Source organism: Scomber scombrus, chromosome 14 (genome assembly GCF_963691925.1).
Source record: "Scomber scombrus chromosome 14, fScoSco1.1, whole genome shotgun sequence".
Lineage (NCBI taxonomy): Eukaryota > Metazoa > Chordata > Actinopteri > Scombriformes > Scombridae > Scomber > Scomber scombrus.
Genome location: NC_084983.1, coordinates 23,981,267 through 24,002,311, shown reverse-complemented (window position 1 = coordinate 24,002,311; position 21,045 = coordinate 23,981,267). Strand labels below are relative to the sequence as shown.

Genomic DNA, 21,045 nt, shown 5'->3' with positions numbered 1-21,045 from the left:
TGTAAATGGCTTGTTCGGCCCCCCTCGTCCCTCCTCTCCACTCTCTTAAAAACTCTTCAGGTTTTTCCAACTGAGCGATTCAGGCTGAGGCGGGCGCAACCGCACTAGAAGGGAAGTCAAGTCGTGTTGGACTGGTGCGATATCCTCGCACGGTTCACAACTAAAAGAAGACCTGACCCGCGTTTAATCATGGTTTTAAATGATGGAATATGCTGATTTTAAAAGTTGACCAGGGATTTCTAGTTGTGGGGTGTCTGCGAGGCATGGCTTTCATTTTTACTTGCTTATTTCTGTCTTGGTGAGTATGACAACTCTTTTCTCTGCGTGTTCTCGGACTTTTACGCACGGCAACCAAAGACTGTGGATGGATGCACATTTAGGAAACTCTATATTTCCAGCGATTTTCGTGACTGTTGAAATAAGCTTTGATTATATGCTCTTTAGTTACAGTGCCAGCAGTGTTTGGGGAAATCAGAGCGGTGATACCAGTATCTATTTGGATAACATCACGCGCATATTGGATAGATTACTGGATGGGTATGACAACAGGCTCCGACCTGGATTTGGAGGTATGATACTAACCGTGCCATGTTGTATTTTATAAATAATTGGATCGATGTTCCATTTCTCAGAAGATAAAGTTTTACTCCAGTAGTTATGTGACTCGTGTTCATTTAGTTTTGTTTTTTGTGCTGTAATGGTTAAATATTAGAGTTTACTTTTTAAGCAATAAGAAAGCAATAACAACTAACAACTTGAAACTGAGTTTGAGAATACACTTAGATTAAAGATGTTCTTCCTTGTCTTTTAAAACGAATTTTATTTTCAGTGGCCATTTTCTTGTGTGTACAGACTATACGTTCAAAATATATATATTCAATTTACATAAAACATTTAAATGTCTAATATAAAATTGTTTTTGTCAGTATAAAAGAAACTACTTATTCTTCTGCTTTAGGTCCAGTTACAGAGGTCAAAACTGACATCTTTGTCACCAGCTTTGGACCTGTCTCAGATGTTGAGATGGTATGTAAACCCCACTGACTGCTGAAACACTGACTTAGGCTACTTGGCTCTACATTGGCTTTCATACACATGGATGTGTCTCTTCACCTATTAACAAAGTCACTGCTATTGTGTGAATACAGTAACGAATATGCACAGTTTTCTCAGAAACTCTGTGCATACAGCTTCAAGTCAAGTGGTTCTCCCAGCCTTCATTATTCCAGCATTTGGGCAGGATGTCATTAGTGCAGCTTAGAATTTTAATCTGGTTGACAATCCCCCCCGTCAGAGATGGAGTGAGAGAGATGTGGCTGATGTTGGGACAGGATAGGCTGGCTACTCCTGACATGGGATAGGCTGAGAGCTGTATGTGTGTTGTTCTCTATACTGTTCAGGCTTTAGGCTTTAGATACTGTTCCACAGCATCTAAAGCCTACTCGCCTACTCGAACTGCCATGTGATAAGCTTGTGGCAGTTCTATTGAGAGGCATGTACGAGGAGCTCTTTGGAGCAGTAAGTCCATCCATTTGATCTAAAAGCATCCATGATGGACTCATACTCAAGACTTTATGCTGACTCTGTATGAAATGAACTTTATTCATGTTTGCAGAATTTATCACAAATCACTTCATTTACTACATAGTAACTACATAGTAGCTAATTGATCTAAAAAAAACATATTAACTCGTTTAAAACAAATAACAATAGTTTAACATATTGAATGTAAAATTTATAAATATGCACAAACACAACTTTAAAATTTGACTGTACTGGCAGCAGCAGTAGAACATTCGAGAATTAAAAATAAAAAATAAAAAATATTAATAATCACACTGCCAGTGTTCTATCCAGCAGGTTCCAATGAAAACCATGGCTCACAAACCCATCTGCCGTTCTCTCCGGGGGTAGTGGAGATAGTAGCGGCGGGAGCAGAAGTGGCACTAGCAGTAGGAGTGATAGTAGTAGTAGTAAATAAATCCTTAACCCACACTCTAAACCCTGTCCAGGAGTACACCATGGATGTGTTCTTCCGTCAGTCATGGATTGACGAAAGGCTGAAATTTGAGGGCCCCATCGAGATCATGCGGCTCAACAACCTGATGGTCAGCAAGATCTGGACGCCGGACACCTTTTTCCGGAATGGCAAGAGGTCGATCTCTCACAACATGACCACCCCCAACAAGCTGTTCCGCATCATGCAGAACGGAACTATCCTCTACACCATGAGGTAACAGTGCTGGACAGTGAGCTCCAAACCCAGCCAAGACCGGAATAGAGCACAGACCTGGAAAGCAAATCAAACAAACAAGCATCCAAGAATATGCACAGACATGAAAAAAATAAATAAAGAGTGCCATTCCAAAACAAGACCATCTGATACTGAAAACAGGCCTGGAAAGCAATTCAAACAAACATGACTCCGGCTTTGTTCCAAAAGGAGATATGCATAGCATGAAAAAAATTCCCCTAGAGTAACTGATGGCACACATTTTTTAAGTAATTAGAATATCTAAGAGGATCGGCATCACTTATTAAACAATAATGATGCTATATTTTATCCATATTATTTATTATTTTAGAAATGAACTTGGTGGTCAATTACCGCTGTAAGAAATTCAGCTATTATATTTTTTCTATTAAAAACATGATCTATTTTCAAAATATCAAAAATCATTAAATTCTTTCTTCTACACCACCAATCCACTAGTTTTTGTTTTAGCTTTAGTGACAGGCATTGTACAGCATAGCACCCCACTGGTTGAATTCATTTTAAAACTGTAATCATTCCTTCGTCAGTAACACTGTATCAAATATAAATCAAACACTTGCTTCAACCCTTCTCTATTCTGACAGATTAACTATAAATGCAGAGTGCCCCATGCGTCTGATGAACTTCCCGATGGACGGCCATGCCTGCCCGCTCAAGTTTGGGAGTTGTGAGTTTGTTTTTGTTAAGCCTCACTGGTTTGACAGATGGTGTCACTCTCAAATGATCACTCTGTTGCTGAGTAACTGACTGCTTGACAGCATATGTTCAAAGATTTCAGTTTGACATGTCACGTATACAGCACATTTGAGGAACTGTTAAAAAATACATAAATAAACAAATATATGCCAAGACTTTCTTATTCAATATGCGTTAAGTGTATAGAAGATCAGGCTTTTGTGTGTTTATTTTTTGTATGCTTACTTATTTATTCATTTAATTTATGCTATTAAGCCAGAAATCCAGGATCAGTAAACTATTCTACCTTTTCCTGGTATCTCCTCAAAGTGTCAAGGTTCCTTAATGATCACTTATGTGAAATGTAGATGTCTAAATTTTGACAAAGCTCTATATCCATCTCGTCTAGATGCCTACCCCATCAGTGAGATTGTGTACACATGGAAGAAAGGTCCTCTGTCTTCTGTCGAGGTGCCAGAGGAATCATCCAGCCTGCTGCAGTACGATCTCATCGGGCAAACAGTGTCAAGCGAGAGACTAAAGTCCAACACAGGTAAGCCGAGATCATTATAAATGTGCTAAATTCTGGATCCAGTCCAATGAGCAGTATGACTTTAGATTATAATCCTTTCAAGATACTATGTGACAGCTTTGAGCAGCATGTTTGAGTGTGATCTGTAGTTATTTTGATATACAGTACAGCGCTTGCAGGTTTCACCTTCTGACATGTCTGATATGTTTTATTTTCTTGATGAATGTGAACCAGACAGCATGTGTCTTTGAAGTTACAGTATGATACCTCATGTAGTAACTGAGATACTTTATTCCAACCAAATAGGGTATCTTTAAAATGCTCTTATGAATGTTATAGATGAATTTAAATATTATTTATTATATGTTATATATTTTGAAAAACAATCAATCTTACTACTTACTACTTTGTCTATGAATTGCTAATTTGCCACTAACTGAAACACAATGTCTTTGGTGTTTACAATCTCAGGTGAATATGTCATCATGACTGTCCACTTCCATCTGCAAAGGAAAATGGGCTTTTTCCTGATTCAAACTTACATTCCCTGTATTATGACTGTCATCCTGGCCCAAGTCTCTTTCTGGATTAATAAGGAATCAGTTCCAGCTCGGACTGTCTTTGGTAAGATTTCTTTAACTCCAGTTTATTCATATGCTGTAGAAGTTCCACTCTTAGTTTTAAACTTATTTCCAAAAAAGAAGGCTTATGCAGACAGAAGCAAAACAGAAGTGCACATGCTGTTTATCACTTCCTTCCTCAATTGGAATCACTTAGACATTTTCAGAATTACTCTCACTTTGGCTGCCGAAAATTGCAAGAAATGGTCTTGTAGATAATTGAACATTTTGTCTTCTTCTCTTATCTTCTCACTTATCATTTTGCATGATAATAATTACTTAAAAGTGAAGTATAATGTGGGAATAAAATGGAAATCATGTCAATTTGAACAGAGAATCAGGAATCACTAAAGCTGTGCATCCAATGTAATATCTTACATCTTTTGATGAGTCTTAGTTTCCAAGAGTTTAAATACATTTTTGTGCTTTATTTAACTGAGTTCTCAAAACTCTTTATTACCATAAATATCCAAAACCCGAATGAAACTTCTCCAGATTTATTGACTTACCACCCACTGCTTGACCCTAGTGTGAGTCTAGCTCTGTTAACTTTAAGCAAGCATACTTTTTCTCCATTTACTGCACTCTGATTGGTTTAAACTGCAAAGAGTTGTCCTTAAAATGCATTCTTCGGCAAGAGAACAAAGACAGACACAGCCATCACAGTATATTTTAACCTTTGTTCATTATCTATATTCCTCCTCCGCTGTGGTGGGGCTGAATTAATTGGGAATAAATGTCCTTTTTGAAATTGGTCATGCAAAGGCCGAGAGGGGGAGGCTGTTTACTTGGCCCGCTTCTGAGCACTCACAGGTTCCGCTTGCTCACATTACATTACGCTACACTTGCCACCAAGCTCTAGCCTCAGGAACAGAGAGGATGAGAGACACTGAGGAAAGACAGAGAGAGAGAAAGACTGAGAGGAATGAGAAAGACAAAAAGACAGAGACAAAGCAAAGAGAATGAAATTGGGAAAGTGTGTCAAAGCGCGTACACATTCCTATCGTTTTTAATTTAATTTCCCTCACGTTAAACCTCAACAAGCTGGAGTTGAGTGGAGTAACACTGCTGGCCCTTATAGATCATGATTCTGTTGTCTGCACTTGTCTTATGAAGTGAGCCAGTGCTCCAACGAGCCTGCACACTTCTTCAGAGAATATATCCCAATCATTAGTGTTAGCATTCAAGTTGAAACCCCATGTGGAAAGCACATCTGTGGCATCTCATTAACCTTGCTTGTCCTGCTGTTTTCATTTCACTCAATATTGGGTATAGAAAAAACAACTGCTCATTCTATGGATGGTCTGCTGTTAAAACAGTGCTCTGGGCAAACACAGAGCACCCTTGATATTACAGTTCTTTCTTACAGTTCCTTGGTTTTTGAACTTGAACTTTGGTTTGCAGTATGTACAGTAGTTGTATATTTATTTCTGATATAAAACACAACAGACAATATAACCAGCAAATCCATTGCCTGACTAAGTTGCATTAATGCTTTGGATGATTTATGTGAGATAGGAAGTTGAAAATGAGAGAAGACAAATTGCTATATGGGTGTGTTCCACCCTGACAGTACATTAAGCCATAGTGCATTGTGCGCTGGATTGTCAACAACCTCGCTAAAAGCTGAAAGTCCCTTGAGCACAAGTCTCACAGACTTAATTGAGTGTGGCCTAATTTGTACCTTGCTTTTTCCTATAAAAGCTCATAAATGCCCCAAGCATTTCATTTCTATCCTGTCTTTATATTTCATCCCCCTCCCTCCCTCCCACACTCTTTCTTTCTTTCTTTCTTTCTTTCTTTCACTTGCCTCTTCCTCCTACCCTGACAGGCTTTCTTCGCATGTTCCCCCTCCCCTTTACAATCATTTAACTTGTGCTTGAGCTATAGACAGTCATCGCTGGTTGGCTATTGGAGGAGGTTGTGCTGTGTTTGAGAGTTGTTAGCTTTCACTGCTGAAGTGGTGTGTAGAAAATGCTTTTGTTACATTATTAGGCACATTAAATCCCCCATAAGTTCTTAGGCTGCTAATGAAATGTGCACAACTACAGCGCACATTTAATAAAAAACATGGACAGCAGTGTTCAATGGCCCTTTTTCCCTGCTTGCTTTAGCTTGATGAAAGTGAATTAGATATGTACTTTGTTAATGGGCCATTAAAAGGGATGTTCATTGTCAGCATCTTTATCTGACTTAATAAGGATGGAATATGGGTGGGACAGAGAAAATCAGTCTCCACTGATCAAAAGGCTTTTTCCTCTTGGCAACATTACAATTCATATTTATTTTTTCGTATGTTTTGAAAGTTTGACACTTTAAAAGTGTCTCTAAAATGCACCTGCTGTGGACTTTTTATGTAGTCCAAAATAATTTAAAACTGTCAAATTATCCATGTGAATGCATAAATGGTGTCTTAGAGGCTATGCTCAAAGGGATCTCGGAAGTGTATGCTTCAAACTTAAGCCAGTGGCCAGAGGTTAGAAGTTCTGACATAGTTTCATTTCAGCTGAGAAACGTTCCTGCATTGTTTTCATCTTTCCACACACATCCATCCTTCCTTAAGTTTATCTTTCTATCATCCCACCAATATTTCATATTAAGAAATGCTTATTAACATATAAACACATCCTTTGTGGCATTGGTCTGGACATCATACCGGGTTTTTCAGATATTTGTGCTGTCTTATTGGCGTGCCAGTAAGTCTGTTTATGGACAGATTAGCATCCTCTGAAGTGACATTTTGGCAAACCTTATGGAGCTGAAATACCACATGGCTTGACATTTTAGTTATGTGCTATGAAACAGAGCTGATGCCATGTGTCAAGGATATTCCTTTGGAAAATCAATTGTGTACACACCATGGTGCATTGGCATTTTTCATTATTTTGTTACCATGTATAATGCAGTATAAAAAATTGTGCATCCATCCAAGTGATTAATAAGTGGTTAACAACTTGTCTTTAAAGATTTTATTAATTGTAAACTTGTAGCGTATGCAAATAGTTGATATTATTCAATACTCTGCACAAGCACTAACATGCATGTTAAAAATCTGAATTGAGATGAAAATGTGATTTTAACAGTGTATTATCCTGTAAAAGTTACTTTTCCCAAACAATCTCCATTACCTATATGTAGGATACCAGTTTTATGCACTATATATATTCTTGTGCATTTACAGTTTCATTTACATATTGAGATGTGTCTTTTCTGGGGTGAGGAATACAGAAACATTTTGGTTAAATAAACACTTAGATCACTTTATCAGCTTTCAGGCCTTTTCTTTCAATGATTCACTACATGATAAATTTAACTAACATGATGAACTATTTGTATCATCTCTGATGATGGCTAGTCTAATAAATACTGAAGACATGAGTACTTCAACTGCTGCCATTTCTGCAGTGTGCTGAATTGATCACAGATGCTATTTGCCAGATAGTATATTTTTCTAAGAAAGTTGAAATGCTAATTTCCTAAAAGATGATGCAGTTTAGTTTTCCACTTGAACAATAAAGTGGCTTTGATGAAAGGATCTGATAGATTTGATATGTTGGATTGGAGAAAAGACATTTTGAAGTCCAATGGCAGTCTGAATGGTAGCTATTTGTATTTGTGTGACTGGGGTGTTGTGTTTCCAATGTGTTTGCATTGGTCATGTATATACCCCTAAAACATAATGTTCATAGAAAAAAAAGAAAAGAAAATCAATACTAAAAACTGTCAGAAATCATAATTATACTTGACCCATTGCTAAAATGAGCCATTTAACAAAATAGCATTAAGGGGATAGTTTGATGTTCTGGGAAATTAGCTCATTCGCTGTCTTGGTCAAACTAAGATGAGAAGATCAATATAATTGTCATCATCTCAGTGCAATAAGTGTGGAGCTCTGGCCAGGAGCTACAACAGTATGTCTACAGGCACCTCTAAAGTTCACTAAGTAAAATGTCATATCTCTTTTGTGTAAAAAAAAAAAAAAAAAAAAACTATAAAAAATGACCAGTTGTCGTTTTACGGGGGGTTCAGAGCAGCACTTACTAACTTCTGTCTCCTTCCTGTATGCAGGTATCACCACTGTTTTGACCATGACCACACTCAGTATCAGCGCCCGCCACTCACTCCCCAAAGTCTCCTATGCCACAGCCATGGATTGGTTCATTGCAGTTTGCTTTGCCTTTGTCTTCTCTGCCCTGATTGAGTTTGCGGCCGTCAACTACTTCTCCACCCTGCAGGCCAACCGGGAAATGCGAAAGGCAGCGGCCATGAAGGCAGCAGCTCAGGAGGCAGCAGCAGCAGCAGCTGCAGCTCCAGCTGCGGCCACAGGGAACGACGGGGAAGTTTCCTCTGTAAGTCTACTTCACTGTTTCACACTTAAATGTTCTGACCAAATTATAAACCTGTATAAACTCATATTTAAGAAAAGGAACGAGGTGAAGATGGCTGGCCTCAGATCTTTAACATGTTGCTGTCAGGTGTAGACTTCATTTATTTACTTTGTTTTTTGACATCTGGTGAAAACATGAGACACAGATCAGGTTCTGAATCAGATTCCCAAACTCAGGATATGTGCATCTTTCACTCTAAAAAAAGAATACTCTGGCTCAACTTTTTTTAAAAAGGTAACAATTTGCATGGAGTTATTCCAACTCAGGCATGAACTTTTATAATTAGACTATCTTGATTAGTTTAGTACAACCAACATGATTTGCTGTCCTCTACAAGTTTAATTAAGTTGAACCAATTTCATTTTAATTAAAAAGTTTTGGTGTTAATAAATGGGCAACTTACTTCATTTAAGTTATTCTAACTTCTTTGTTTTAATTCTATTCTACTCTACTAATTAATTAGTTACTAATTAGTATTAGTAACATATTTTACTTCTATGAGAATAAATAACATATCAATTCCAGTTTCATGATCAAACTGTTCATTGTAACTCAATGTCAGCTTATGTACAAATGTTTTTGTTTGTTTTACTGCATGAAATTTCCACTTCCAACAATAACAAATAATTAAATAAATGAATGAATGAATGAATAAATAAATAAATAAAAACAATTAGTTTTAACCAAAACTTATAATGTGTTCAGGATCTCCAAATGAACACATTAAGTCAACTATATGCAGGATTTTACTAGGAAGTTCCCCTGAAACAAGATAAAACAGAAATTACAACATACTCAAATTATTATTGTTGGTTTCGGAGGAGTGATCTCCTGAACTGAATCTAGTACTTCATGACTTGTGCATTTTTTAGAAAACAATAGAAAAATAACACTGGACACTGTGTGAAAAGGAATACATATATTTTGTGTTGCTGGTGTTGGCAAAAACACATCCATTACTTTTGTGTTTTTTCCATTACTTTGTAAATACATATCTGATTCATAACAATACTGCCAAAAAAAGAATACATCAGATATCATATAAAATATCAGAAATAGATCTGATCAACATAAACTCAATTTCCAGTTTATTGGTTCCTGAGACGGCTTTAGGGAAGTGTTTATTAAACATTATTGTCATTTTGATGCTGTACAGATTGGGCTTTGTGCTTGTTGTAAAACTATATTGCATTATATTGACGTGCTTCTGTTTAGTCCACCCCATTTATTTCAGAGAGGGAAGACTGAATAGTTCAACATCACAATCTGCAGCCTACAAAATGACCATAAAGTTAAACTAACACCCCTGTAAAACTCTCTCAAAATCACTGACCGTTGTAACATTCATGCTGGTAGGATTTATTGTAGTGCTGCTGTATTAAACTGCATTAGTCTTAGCTAGGTGTACAAATTAAGCAGTAACTTCTGGATGTTACACAACTAAACTGTACAAACATAATAGTGAAACATTTCCTGTTGAATTTGAGGATAGCTTAATTCTTCACATTTTTTGTACAGCAGTTTATTCTTTAGAGACATTACAGTCAGACTGGCTTTCAGGCCATTCAGATCAAGGAATATCTTTTGACACATTTCAAAAGCATTTTTCAGTTCTTTTGGGTAGCTGAGGTTGAATGCGTATATCAGCTCCATTAGCGAGGCACAGGCTCTGGGTACGTTCAGGTCTTCCAGGACTTCTGTTTCCTCAATCACTGTTTCATCAATCCTTGCGCTGGCTGCATCAGACATTATTGCACCCCCGTTACAACAACCTTCATGTCTTCATTGGTAATATCCCCACCATCCTGGCATAAGTAGGTCAGAATAAACGTCAGTGTTTTAAGTCATCATATTTAAAGCAAGAATAACACAAAGTATAGTATGTCTTGTCCTTAACTCTGTGATTGAAGTGCTCTTTGAAAAGCTCCTTTTTTTCTAAGATACACCACAAAGCTACAGCCACAGCAAACTCTCTACTTCTTTCCAAAACATAATTCTGTGAATAAGAAAAAAATGTTAAAACTGCTCGTCCATGAGGTTAGGTTTTTGATAAGGACATCACTAGGAATAAAGGATGAAGTTTATGAGGCCTGGACTGTACCATTTACCAATCTCTACTGTGTAAAAGTATAATCAAATAATACATTTCTAATTTTAAAGGCAACTCAATTAATTAGTTGGGATTCTCAATTTCAATTGTGCATTATGAAACAAAAACAATCAAACAAAACAATCATTACATTTGCTAATCAATAATTATCCATAACTCTGTTTATTTGCTGAATGATGGTCTAATGTGGAAAATCTTAATAGCAAATTTAATTTAAAAATGGCTTTTAAATTTCACTGTGTTAGTACATTTACTCTGCCTACCATGTTCCCTCTGACAATTCATCTGTTTTCTGCTCTGGTATTTATAGTTTTGGATTGAATTAATTAATTCTTTCTTAGCTGCTTGGGAGCAGAGGACTAGGCTCTAAACATCTGACACATAATGCACTTATAAGTGTTAGTGTTGCAAACAACCTTTTAACTAACCCAGGAAAAAATAGGCAATGTTAGAATTCAATTGAAATTGTATTTCTATACACCATCCAAAGCCTGAGATAATGTATAAATCATGATCAACTAACCCAACATCACCTACTAGAAATATGCATATTTTCTTATTTGAAATGATACCTCTAGCAGCATGTTACTTATGTAATGAATATTCATTTTGGAAGTCCATCCTCTTGAGGGTGCCAACGATGTTATTTTTGAGAGGTACTGGTCCAGTTTTGCCTTGAACATTGTCTCAAGTTTAACTGTGGCGATCCTTCTGAATTCTTCATTTATCTGTATAAAAATAAAGGCACAAATGAACGTAATGTAAATATTTCAGACAGAAGTTGTGGTGACTGCAGAGTGCAGACCCATTTTACAGATTGCCAACTTAACAAAATGTGCCAGCTGCCTGCCAATCACACATTATGCAGCATATTTTCAAATGTAAAATATTTTTCTCATGAATGTCGTAATGCCAATATGGTTATAAAGATTGCTTCCAAAATGTTATAAGTTGGTTTAATTGTGCAAACCTAAGTATAAGCAGATAAAAATGGTGCACACATAATGGCAATATTACTATATTTGTATGTGCTAATATTAAGTAATGTGATTAAAATAACGAGTTTATTACTTAACTAAGACATTCCCTATAGCATTTCTACAACAGCCCGTGATTTCAAATTGGGCTCAGACACAGAGTATTCTTTAGCTATGGCTCAATTAATTAACTTTAACCTCACACTAAAATAATTACTGGGCTTAAACATCGAAATCAAAGTAGTAACATATATTTGTTATATGTTTAAAGGTGCAATGTGTAGTTTTTAATGTCATCTAGCGGATTGGTCTTGGTAGAAATGGAATATGATATTCATATGTTTTCATTAGTTTATAATCACCTGAAAATAACAATCATTGTGTTTTCATTTAGAATGAGGCCTTGATATCTACATAGGGAGCGGGTCCTTTTCCATAGAGCCTTCCATGTTATACTGCCATCTTGTCATGAGTTTCACAGTCACCATTTGTTCTCCTATGCACTTGAAAAGGAGGAGTGAGGGCAACGGGTATTCATTTGGTTGCAATCTACAACCTTAACTTCAAACAGCCGATCCATGCAAATGCATGCTGTTGTTGACTAAGCCTTCATCAATGTATTACCAATTGGGATGAAGCAAAACAACTAAAACTACAGAAGTTCAGTGCCAATTAACAACATTTGGCTGCCATTGTAAAATAAAACATTAAAAAGGACTACTTTTAAGATACTAGCTAGCTCAAAGTCTACCAACTTTACAATCAGTAATTTATATGAGGCTATAATTTCAATATCAGTGTTGCGTAAAATGATTTATTGCACTGTATAATGATACAGTCAGTAGCTGTTGTGATTAAAACAAAAGAAAAACAGATATTTACCAAATAACTTAAAAAACCCAATTTCTCCAGATTTCTCCTTCTCCTTTCTCTTGTGACGGAAAACAAGTTTGAGTAAAATAAAATTCAGCCCTGTTCTCTGCTTTTAAAGGATGCTCACAAGATATACAAGTTGCACATACTTAATACTTAATTCTCAGCCTACATTCTGGCTAATTGTACAAATAAGTGAGTGTCACAAGCCTCATGCATGTTGATATTTATACATTAAACAGGTCTACAGGTCATTTATTATGTCTGTCTTGTCATGATGACATACTGTACTATTAGTCCTGCAGTGTTTCTGCGGTGTTTCCCAACAGAAAAGGGAGATTTTTATCATCAGACAGGGTCAGAGAGCCATGAATAATATTTGTCTTTACTGCTTTCATATCTAAGACACATGCAGAGGAAATGTATCTCTTTTGCAATGTCCAGGTGGTTGTAGTAACATGCATGTTCCTCTGATGGCTTCAGTGATTTCAAATAGAGACTTCTCTCCAGTTGATGTTTGTTTACTCTGTAATTTTGAAAGATTTAGCGTTTATTCAGATTTTTGTATTTTGACATATTTTGGCAGTTGAATTTCTTTGCTCTGTTGAACTGAGTATTTCTTTAAAGTGTTTGTCACAGTGCTCTGATTGGTGAGACTGGTATGTGGCTTTAGGGTTGACTGGTTGTGCTGGTCAGTGTAGTGATGGTCATAGCCAGCTGTTCAACTGGTTTAACATCCACATAACACTGATTATTCAGGAGAGCCTTCTAATTTTTATCCTGCACTGTTTTTTTTCCTCGGATGTGCTTTAAGGGTAAACATGACTTTGTTTCTTCAAGATCATAAGAATGACAAATACAGGAAATCTGAAATCTCAATGTGCCATTTAGGAATCTTTGGGCATCTCACAAATCAATTCAATTCCCATCATTTGGTGTCAATTGATTTGCAATTGAATGAAAGAAAGCACATTTTCAGTCTCTTGATCCAGTATACTGTGTACCAAACCATTTACTAGTGTTGTTAGTCCACTGAAATGCAATATGAAACCTAAATGGCAGATAAGATAAGTGGCTCAAAAAGTTAATTAATGAATTAATTCATTTGAAAGCATATTACAGTCTCCTGCATGTATGAGAATAAACTGAGGGGGAGGCAAAATGCTCTCATGTTGTTATTAATGTCATGTCTCAAGCAGTGGAGAGCAGCCTCTCTACTTCAAAGTTAGCTCGGGGGGAAACCATTGCTGTCCAACACGCTGAGCGGGCTCAGGGTTTTTGAGGTGAAGCAGACTGAGCACTAAGTTATTTTCTTCACCCCAACAGAGTTGGTTTGGTTGTTTGTTAATCAGCAGCTCTTGTTTCATATTGCTAGAGTTTGCTGCAAGCCTCTGAGTGATGGAAAAAAGTTCACAGTATACTTAACATTTGTCTTGCAAAGGTAATTAAATCAAAACACGCTCGTAACCGCTGCCTTTTTTGAAGATGAACAAGATAACTTTAATGTGTGCATTCTGTAGACTGTCTGGGTGATGCACTGCTTTCGCAATTGAGTTCTGCCTTTTTCTGTCTGTCAACATTAACAACTAACATTTAAAAATGTGTAATCTAAGAATTGATCTTTTCACCCACCCTTAATGCCATTGTGAGAGCGTACAGGTACGTGTGGTTATACTGTAGCAGCCTAGTGTCATCAGCTGATTTAATGAACAGTGAATGGCTTTGCGAAATGGCACTGCACTCTGGTGCAGCATCCCAGAGGCTGCAGATTTATCAACATATCATTGCTGCTGCCATCAGATACTGCTGGGATTTTATGAACTGAAGGAGAAACTTTTCATACAGTATACACAGCTGTGGATAACAGACACTGCAGAATCACTGACAACAGATCAATACAGATGTTTTAACCACAGATGTACAGATGCTTTTCTTTTTGATAACATCACTAAGTGGCAGTGGGACAGCTTTTCTCAAGGTTTACATTCTTTTTATATGACTAATGTATAATTTTACAACTTTCTGACTTGATCAGAAAATGTTTTCAACAATATTGCTTTCCCACCCCTGTTTACCATTGCTCTTATTTGTCACATATACTTTGTGCTATGTAAACAATGCACAATATATACAATCTTCCATCCTCTGCGTCACCCCAGAGAAAATCATTTTCTAGCTCATGTCTCGTCTATACCTCCATTGCACTACACAAACAAAAATGCATCAACATGAAACTTCATCCCTCTTTTTTCTGCTTTTTCCTCTTTCCCCCCGCTGTGCTCTTAATGTGCACCCTCTATTCTCTCTTCACAGACTCTCTCCCCCTTTCTCCCATGCGCACAGATATCTCTTGACCAACTCTTATTTGCCTCTCTCTCTCTCTCTCTTTTTGCTTGAACATGCTGTCCATATATGCACAGAGTGAACAGCAAAATCTCCACTTTATTCATGCTTATCCTCACAGTCCTACATGCATCCACATATAATCTGCAGCACAAACTTAAACACATATACAGGCACATATATATGCACACACTTAATCTGTAGTAAATGATTCCCCCTACATCCATACAATGCACTCATCCATCCATACAATGTCTTATCCATCCAACCATCTACACTGTATCTATCAGCCATCCATCCCTTTCTCCCAGTCCTCTATTCTGCACTGTAACTGTGTGATAACCACAGAGAGTGACACGAGGAGACAGCCAGTGGCTCTGTGAACGATGTTGCTGCAGATTATGTAAGAGCCATAGATTAAGGGAATATCCAGCAGATCACTGCAGGCTCACAAGAAGAAGGGCAGCCACCACACTGAAGTGGAGTGCAGGCTGAGAAAGCTGGCCCAGTCCGTTTTGGTGGAGCAAGATGGAGAGAGTGATGTGAGGGGCTAGTGTTGTTGGATTTTGTGTTATGTTGTGTGTGAGAGAGTGTGTTACACTGAGAGAAAGAGTGAGTGGGAGGGATGCATCATAGAAAATGACTGCTTTCACCAAATATGTAGGAGGGAAGACTCTACATTACACAGAGAAAGGGGAAAAAACAATGGTGTACTGTATCACTGGGAATAGAAATAACCATCCACCAGTCACGATTTAAAACATTGTGACCTGTTATGACTGCTAGGTAAAGCAGGAAAGGAAACCTCACAACACCGTAAGACAAAGGGTTATTTAAATGAATCAAATATACAAATGTAAACATAAAGGGGAAGGGGGGTGTTTATCTGTGTGTATATGTAAATTGTCATTGTGTGTGAGTAGGTGATGCATTACGTGATGCAGGAAATTAAAACAAATGTGGGAGGCAAAAAAAGAAAACGGGGGAGTTAGACAGAGGGGACTTTATTTATAAACCCAGCCACAGGTGCTGACCATCACAGGAGTGGTGATCACAGCTTGTGTGCAGAGACATCCTGAGTAAATCAGACCAGTTATGCTTTCAAGAATTTGCCCCATTGTCCTGGCGCCCTAGTAATCAGACTGAATGAGTGTGATGATTTTCAAGCAAAAGCAAGATTATTGATAAGAAAAGGCGTCATGCACTGTACTTCAAGGTACAGGCTGCTTTTTTTTTTTTCTTTCATAAACAGGCTTATGTTTACATTCAGTGTTTCACAAAAACACATATTGTGTGTATCCTTGAGGCCTGGCAAATCTGTTAAAGGAATTTCCTCCCTCATGAAATATTCTCAAAGTTTTAAAAATATATATTTGAAATATTTTGACAAATTTCAGTCTTCCACTCATTGCCTTTTGCTTGCACATTGCTTGGCATGTTATCTCTACCAACTGTAGATCAGTGGAATAGCATGAAACCAAGACTCCCTTCCATGACAGACGTTGGTAAATGCCAGTTTGATTTAATATTACATTTGGCATCACTGTCTTCTTTTTCTTTGTGTTTTATGGCTTGCATGCACAACATGTTTACATTAACATCTTCTGCATACAGGAGGAAAGTGTATCACATTAACAGCATGCTCATGCATGTGTTCCCTTGTGTTTTTTGTTAGACTAGCATGCGGTCACATAATGTAGCATTTCCTTCTCAAACTTTAGGGGAAAACATCAAAAGCATGGCATGGAAAGATAAACCAAGAAAATCATTGTATTGTTCATGTAACCCTACCTCATAACTTTTTATTATTTCCTTACTATAACAAAAAATAGCTCCATAGCTAATACTTACATACATTAATATAAAAAATAGCCTACATTTACATACACATATCCCTCTCCACCATCTCCTAATAATCATCCACAAGCGTATACACACCCACTCAGCACCCACAGAAATGAACCTCGGTTCACTTGCTCCCATGTCAGGCATATTGGCAGAATACGGTTAGTGTAACCTAATTTCACACACACACCTACACATAAACGCACTTACGTGTAGCTTCCACCCACCCCCACACATGCATTCCCACACCCAAACAACATCCCTACATCCATCAGTCAGTGCCCATCCTCCCTGCGTCAAAGTCGGTCCGTTTGAAATCTAGTGCAGTGGATAAAGCGAAGAGGAGCTGATCCCTCTGGGATTTGACCAGAAAGAAGCCAAGCAAGCCTGTTGTCATTATCAAAAATAGCTTTTGTATCGGATCAGCCGCACATACGTACAGTACACACACGCACACACACACGCACACACCACACAGACTATGCAGGGAACATGTAATCACTGTATGATCTTTTTACCTCAAGAGAAACCATTATACTGATGGGTAGCTGACAGTTAAAGACACAGCATGTTGTTTGTGTTTTGGACACCAACCATTTACAACATAAAAATAAATAGCCCTTCAAGAGCACATTCCTGTTGTTGTAATTTTCAAAATGTTCTTGACCTTGCAAATGAGTAGTGATTCAACAGGAGAAAGCATACCTCACTCACAGATAAGGTACACATTGTAATTCTGTCATGGTTGAACTTAAAGTCGTGATGACGAGCTTTTAGATCACCTATACCCACTCCCTCCCTGTTGCTATAGTATTGTTAAATCTATATCCAATGCTTTTTTAATACCTTTTTCTACCTCATTAACCTCCCAAAGCACCCTATTACATTTTCACCTTCATCTCATAAATGCTGAAAATAATGTTTTACTGTCGACTGTTGTCATTGTTGTATATGTTTCCATGGTTATGCTCCTGATGTCAGATATTTCCACAGAACTGAAATGATTAGAAGGGTTCAACTTGATCAAATCCATAGTGTTGCATGGTCATAAGAATTGTACATCTCAATACTGCTGCTATGGAATGACTGATGAGGTTGTTTTAGAGATGAAGGCAACATCATACTTCTGCAACATCATTTAATTATTTATCTTTACATCATTCTGCACAATTCTTAACGGTTAATTTACTCATGGTTGAAAACTTTGCGTTTCCCAACATTTACAACTAGTAAATCAGAAAAATCTAGTCTTATTTTGAGATTGGCTCCCATGCATTTTTGGAAGGGTTCCCCTCAGCAGAGGGTTTAATAGTTTCTCAACCTGTAGAGGGGCATGTAATCCTGTAGCATCACAAATCCAGCCTAAATCTTGCAAGTTCAGTTTTGCTCCAAGATTTTAGTCTGGAAAAACATTTACTGTGAACTGAATTAGTCTGGCAGCTTTAAGATTAACTGGTCAATGAACTAGTTTATTCTGTGAGACCGTTCAAAATCAATTCAACACTGAATAACACAATCAGAATCAGATATAATTTAGGAAATCTACATTTTCAAGTGCGGTACTAATAATAATAATGTTCAATATGAAATCTGCTTTAAAAATAGTAATACCTATAATAATGTAAGAAAAATATACATTGTGTATTCATATATAGTATACTGTCTTCTCATGGGACATGTCAAATATTTTATTTTATCCTTAATTGTCTGTAATGCATTCATTTCCATGATCACAATATCACAATTCAATGGAGCCACTGTTGAGTATACCAGGATTATCTTGAGCCATCAAGAAGAGACTGTTTGTTCTATTTCTGTGGTACTTCAGGTAAAATATTTTATACTGCTTTAAAAAAGGGATTGCTCTTTTTCAGCCTCTCTGTCATTCTCTCTGACTCTACCTACAGGCAACATGTTGTTCTTTGACCCAGATGTACTCTCCCTTTCTCTCTGTACACATGCTGTATCTGATTTACAACTGTAGGAGCGGGGAGCATGTGCTGAGATCACTCTGGTTTACTGAGAGTTGATGAGGCATGGCAATAACCATGTGTCAATATACTGTGAGCCTCTTTTGTTTAATGTGTCTTGTTTGCTTCCCACAAGTGCATCAATCTTCATGGAATGGGTTGATTGAAATTACATTAAATTGAAAAAAGAAATATCATTGATTTCCATTGTTGTGCTTAATTACTGTGGTACTCATTGATATTCTAGACATCATTTTTTCCCACATGCACTGATCAATTTACAGCTGTGCAAATAACATCAGGATGGATTTTTCATGATTTCTTTTTTTTTAATTTTGCTTTCTTAATTCTATGTATATTGTGTTTATTTTATAAGACACCTCCACTTTGCCACAATGACATGTTGTCCTTTCACATGTAGATTCAGTTTGTAGTGCTGCATTAACATTCTTAGCACATAAGATATGATGCTTTTATGACTGTGGGTACAACAGCACAGCACCAGTTTTATTATTAATACCCTGATGTCATGTCATGTAATATTCTCTTTAATGTGACTTTCCCTCTTACAGTTTTTTAATCTTTCCTCTTTGCCTCTCCAAGGTGGATGCCAGTAGTGTGTTGAAGAAGAGAATGAACTCTGCCCCGCTGTTTGACCGCCCTGCCAAAACATTCCCCAACCCACCCGTCAATGCCCAAGCTTTCTTACAGCAGGGTTCAGCTGTACCGGCCAACAATGTTCTGACTGGCACCAGCATCATCGACAAATACTCACGCATCCTCTTTCCCCTTTCGTTTGGCGCCTTCAACCTGGTCTACTGGATTGTCTATCTCACCAAGGACACCATGGAGATGTCCAGGTGAACAGATGGCATGTCTGATACAAATAATTATAGTATTTTTTTTGTTGCACTTGGAGCACAGGGTAGTGTTTGCTTCTTAACTAGAATAGGGGATGGTGGGTTTTTTTTGCTACTACCTCTTCGTTGCATATGGTTAATTTGATTAAATTAAGCACAACTGCAGTCAGGCTACTTGGAAAAAATATATACACCACATATATAAAATACATGCAAGTCACAGATCATACTCATAGTTACACCCCTTTAACTCAGTGAGCGCCGAGACACTTTCCCTTCAGCAGATAAATGAGGAAACAGTCTTCTAGTGTCAAACTCTGCACATACATCTATCTGAACAGTGAAGCTCAATCATCCAACTGAAGGAACAGGAAGAAAAGCACATTTTGAATAGAGGGGGATTTTAATATAATAAGGAAATGTCTATGGGGAGGTGCCATGCAGTAGGTAATAAGTGTATATGTGATATTGCAGCATTTGTCAATAAGTACTTTTAGGGCCACATTACATACAGTATGATGGATAGCACAGAGTCTATAATCAATGTGTAAAATCCTGAGCACCATGACCATATGTAAAGCCATATTTTAAAACTGCACCACCTGTTTCAGTGAACATAACTGCCGCAACACTCACAGAAAATGTCTTAAAGCAGATAAAATATACATTTCACAGATGGTACAGTGCTGTTGTACTTGACTTTGTGTATTAATTCTCTATTTTGTGTGCATGTGAGTGTATGTGTGCATCATGGGGTATGGGATAGTATGGGAATGCACAGTATGTATCTGTCTCTATTATATATATTTTTTTTCTTTTCTTAACATGCTTAAGAGCCTATATATTTTTCAGCAGCCACACAAATCTCTTAGCCTCTCAACTCTAATTGTTTACCATATGGCTTTTCCAAAAGTGCCAGCAGAGTTAATTCGTAGTCATAGACTTGATACAGTAGTTGATTTATAATTGTGATACAAGACCACCAGGCGACATTGGCAGGCTCTGTATTTTTCATTCAGCGTTTTGTTATGTGTCTGGCACTTTATAGTGCAAATGGAATGCAGTAATCATACCCTGTAGGTGTCTTTGCTTTCCATATACAGTGAAATATGAATGATGGTAAGGAAACCCAAGTGCGTACAGTATGTGTGCAAGGAGATAGCAGCTCTGTACACCTATATTAAGGCACAGTAGTGTTTTGGGCTGAATGTACCATCAGCCTAATAATGTGGTCACAGTGAAAATGTTGCCAGGTAATGTTTTGCTGTAGAATGTAAGCAAGGTAATACTTACCCCTCTGCATTAAATATAATATATAGCCAAAGCTGACATTTCTCCAGGTATTTGGTCATTAACCAAAATACTGGGCAAACTGACAAGTAGTCTTAACCTGCTCGTGGCACTAGATGAAAAGTCAGGATATCCCCAAAGTCATAAGGATTTATCCTCTGGGGACCTTAAATATAAACACATTTCATCCCAATCCATCCAACAGTAGCTATTTCACTCAAAAACAAAAATACCAACCTCATGGTGGCACTAGAGGAAATAAACGTTTTGTACTGCAACATAAAGTA

General features: G+C 37.4%; 1 protein-coding gene across 1 annotated transcript; it reads left to right on the top strand.

Moving 5' to 3' along the window:
* Nucleotides 1-209: 209 nt before the first annotated feature.
* gabra6b (gamma-aminobutyric acid type A receptor subunit alpha6b) lies at nucleotides 210-19,472 on the top strand. Its single transcript, XM_062432689.1, has 9 exons — nucleotides 210-298; nucleotides 445-569; nucleotides 959-1,026; nucleotides 2,013-2,233; nucleotides 2,860-2,942; nucleotides 3,360-3,503; nucleotides 3,954-4,106; nucleotides 8,171-8,451; nucleotides 19,212-19,472. Exons 1-9 carry the CDS (start codon nucleotides 210-212, stop codon nucleotides 19,470-19,472), a joined length of 1,425 nt encoding a protein of 474 aa, XP_062288673.1.
* Nucleotides 19,473-21,045: the final 1,573 nt, after the last annotated feature.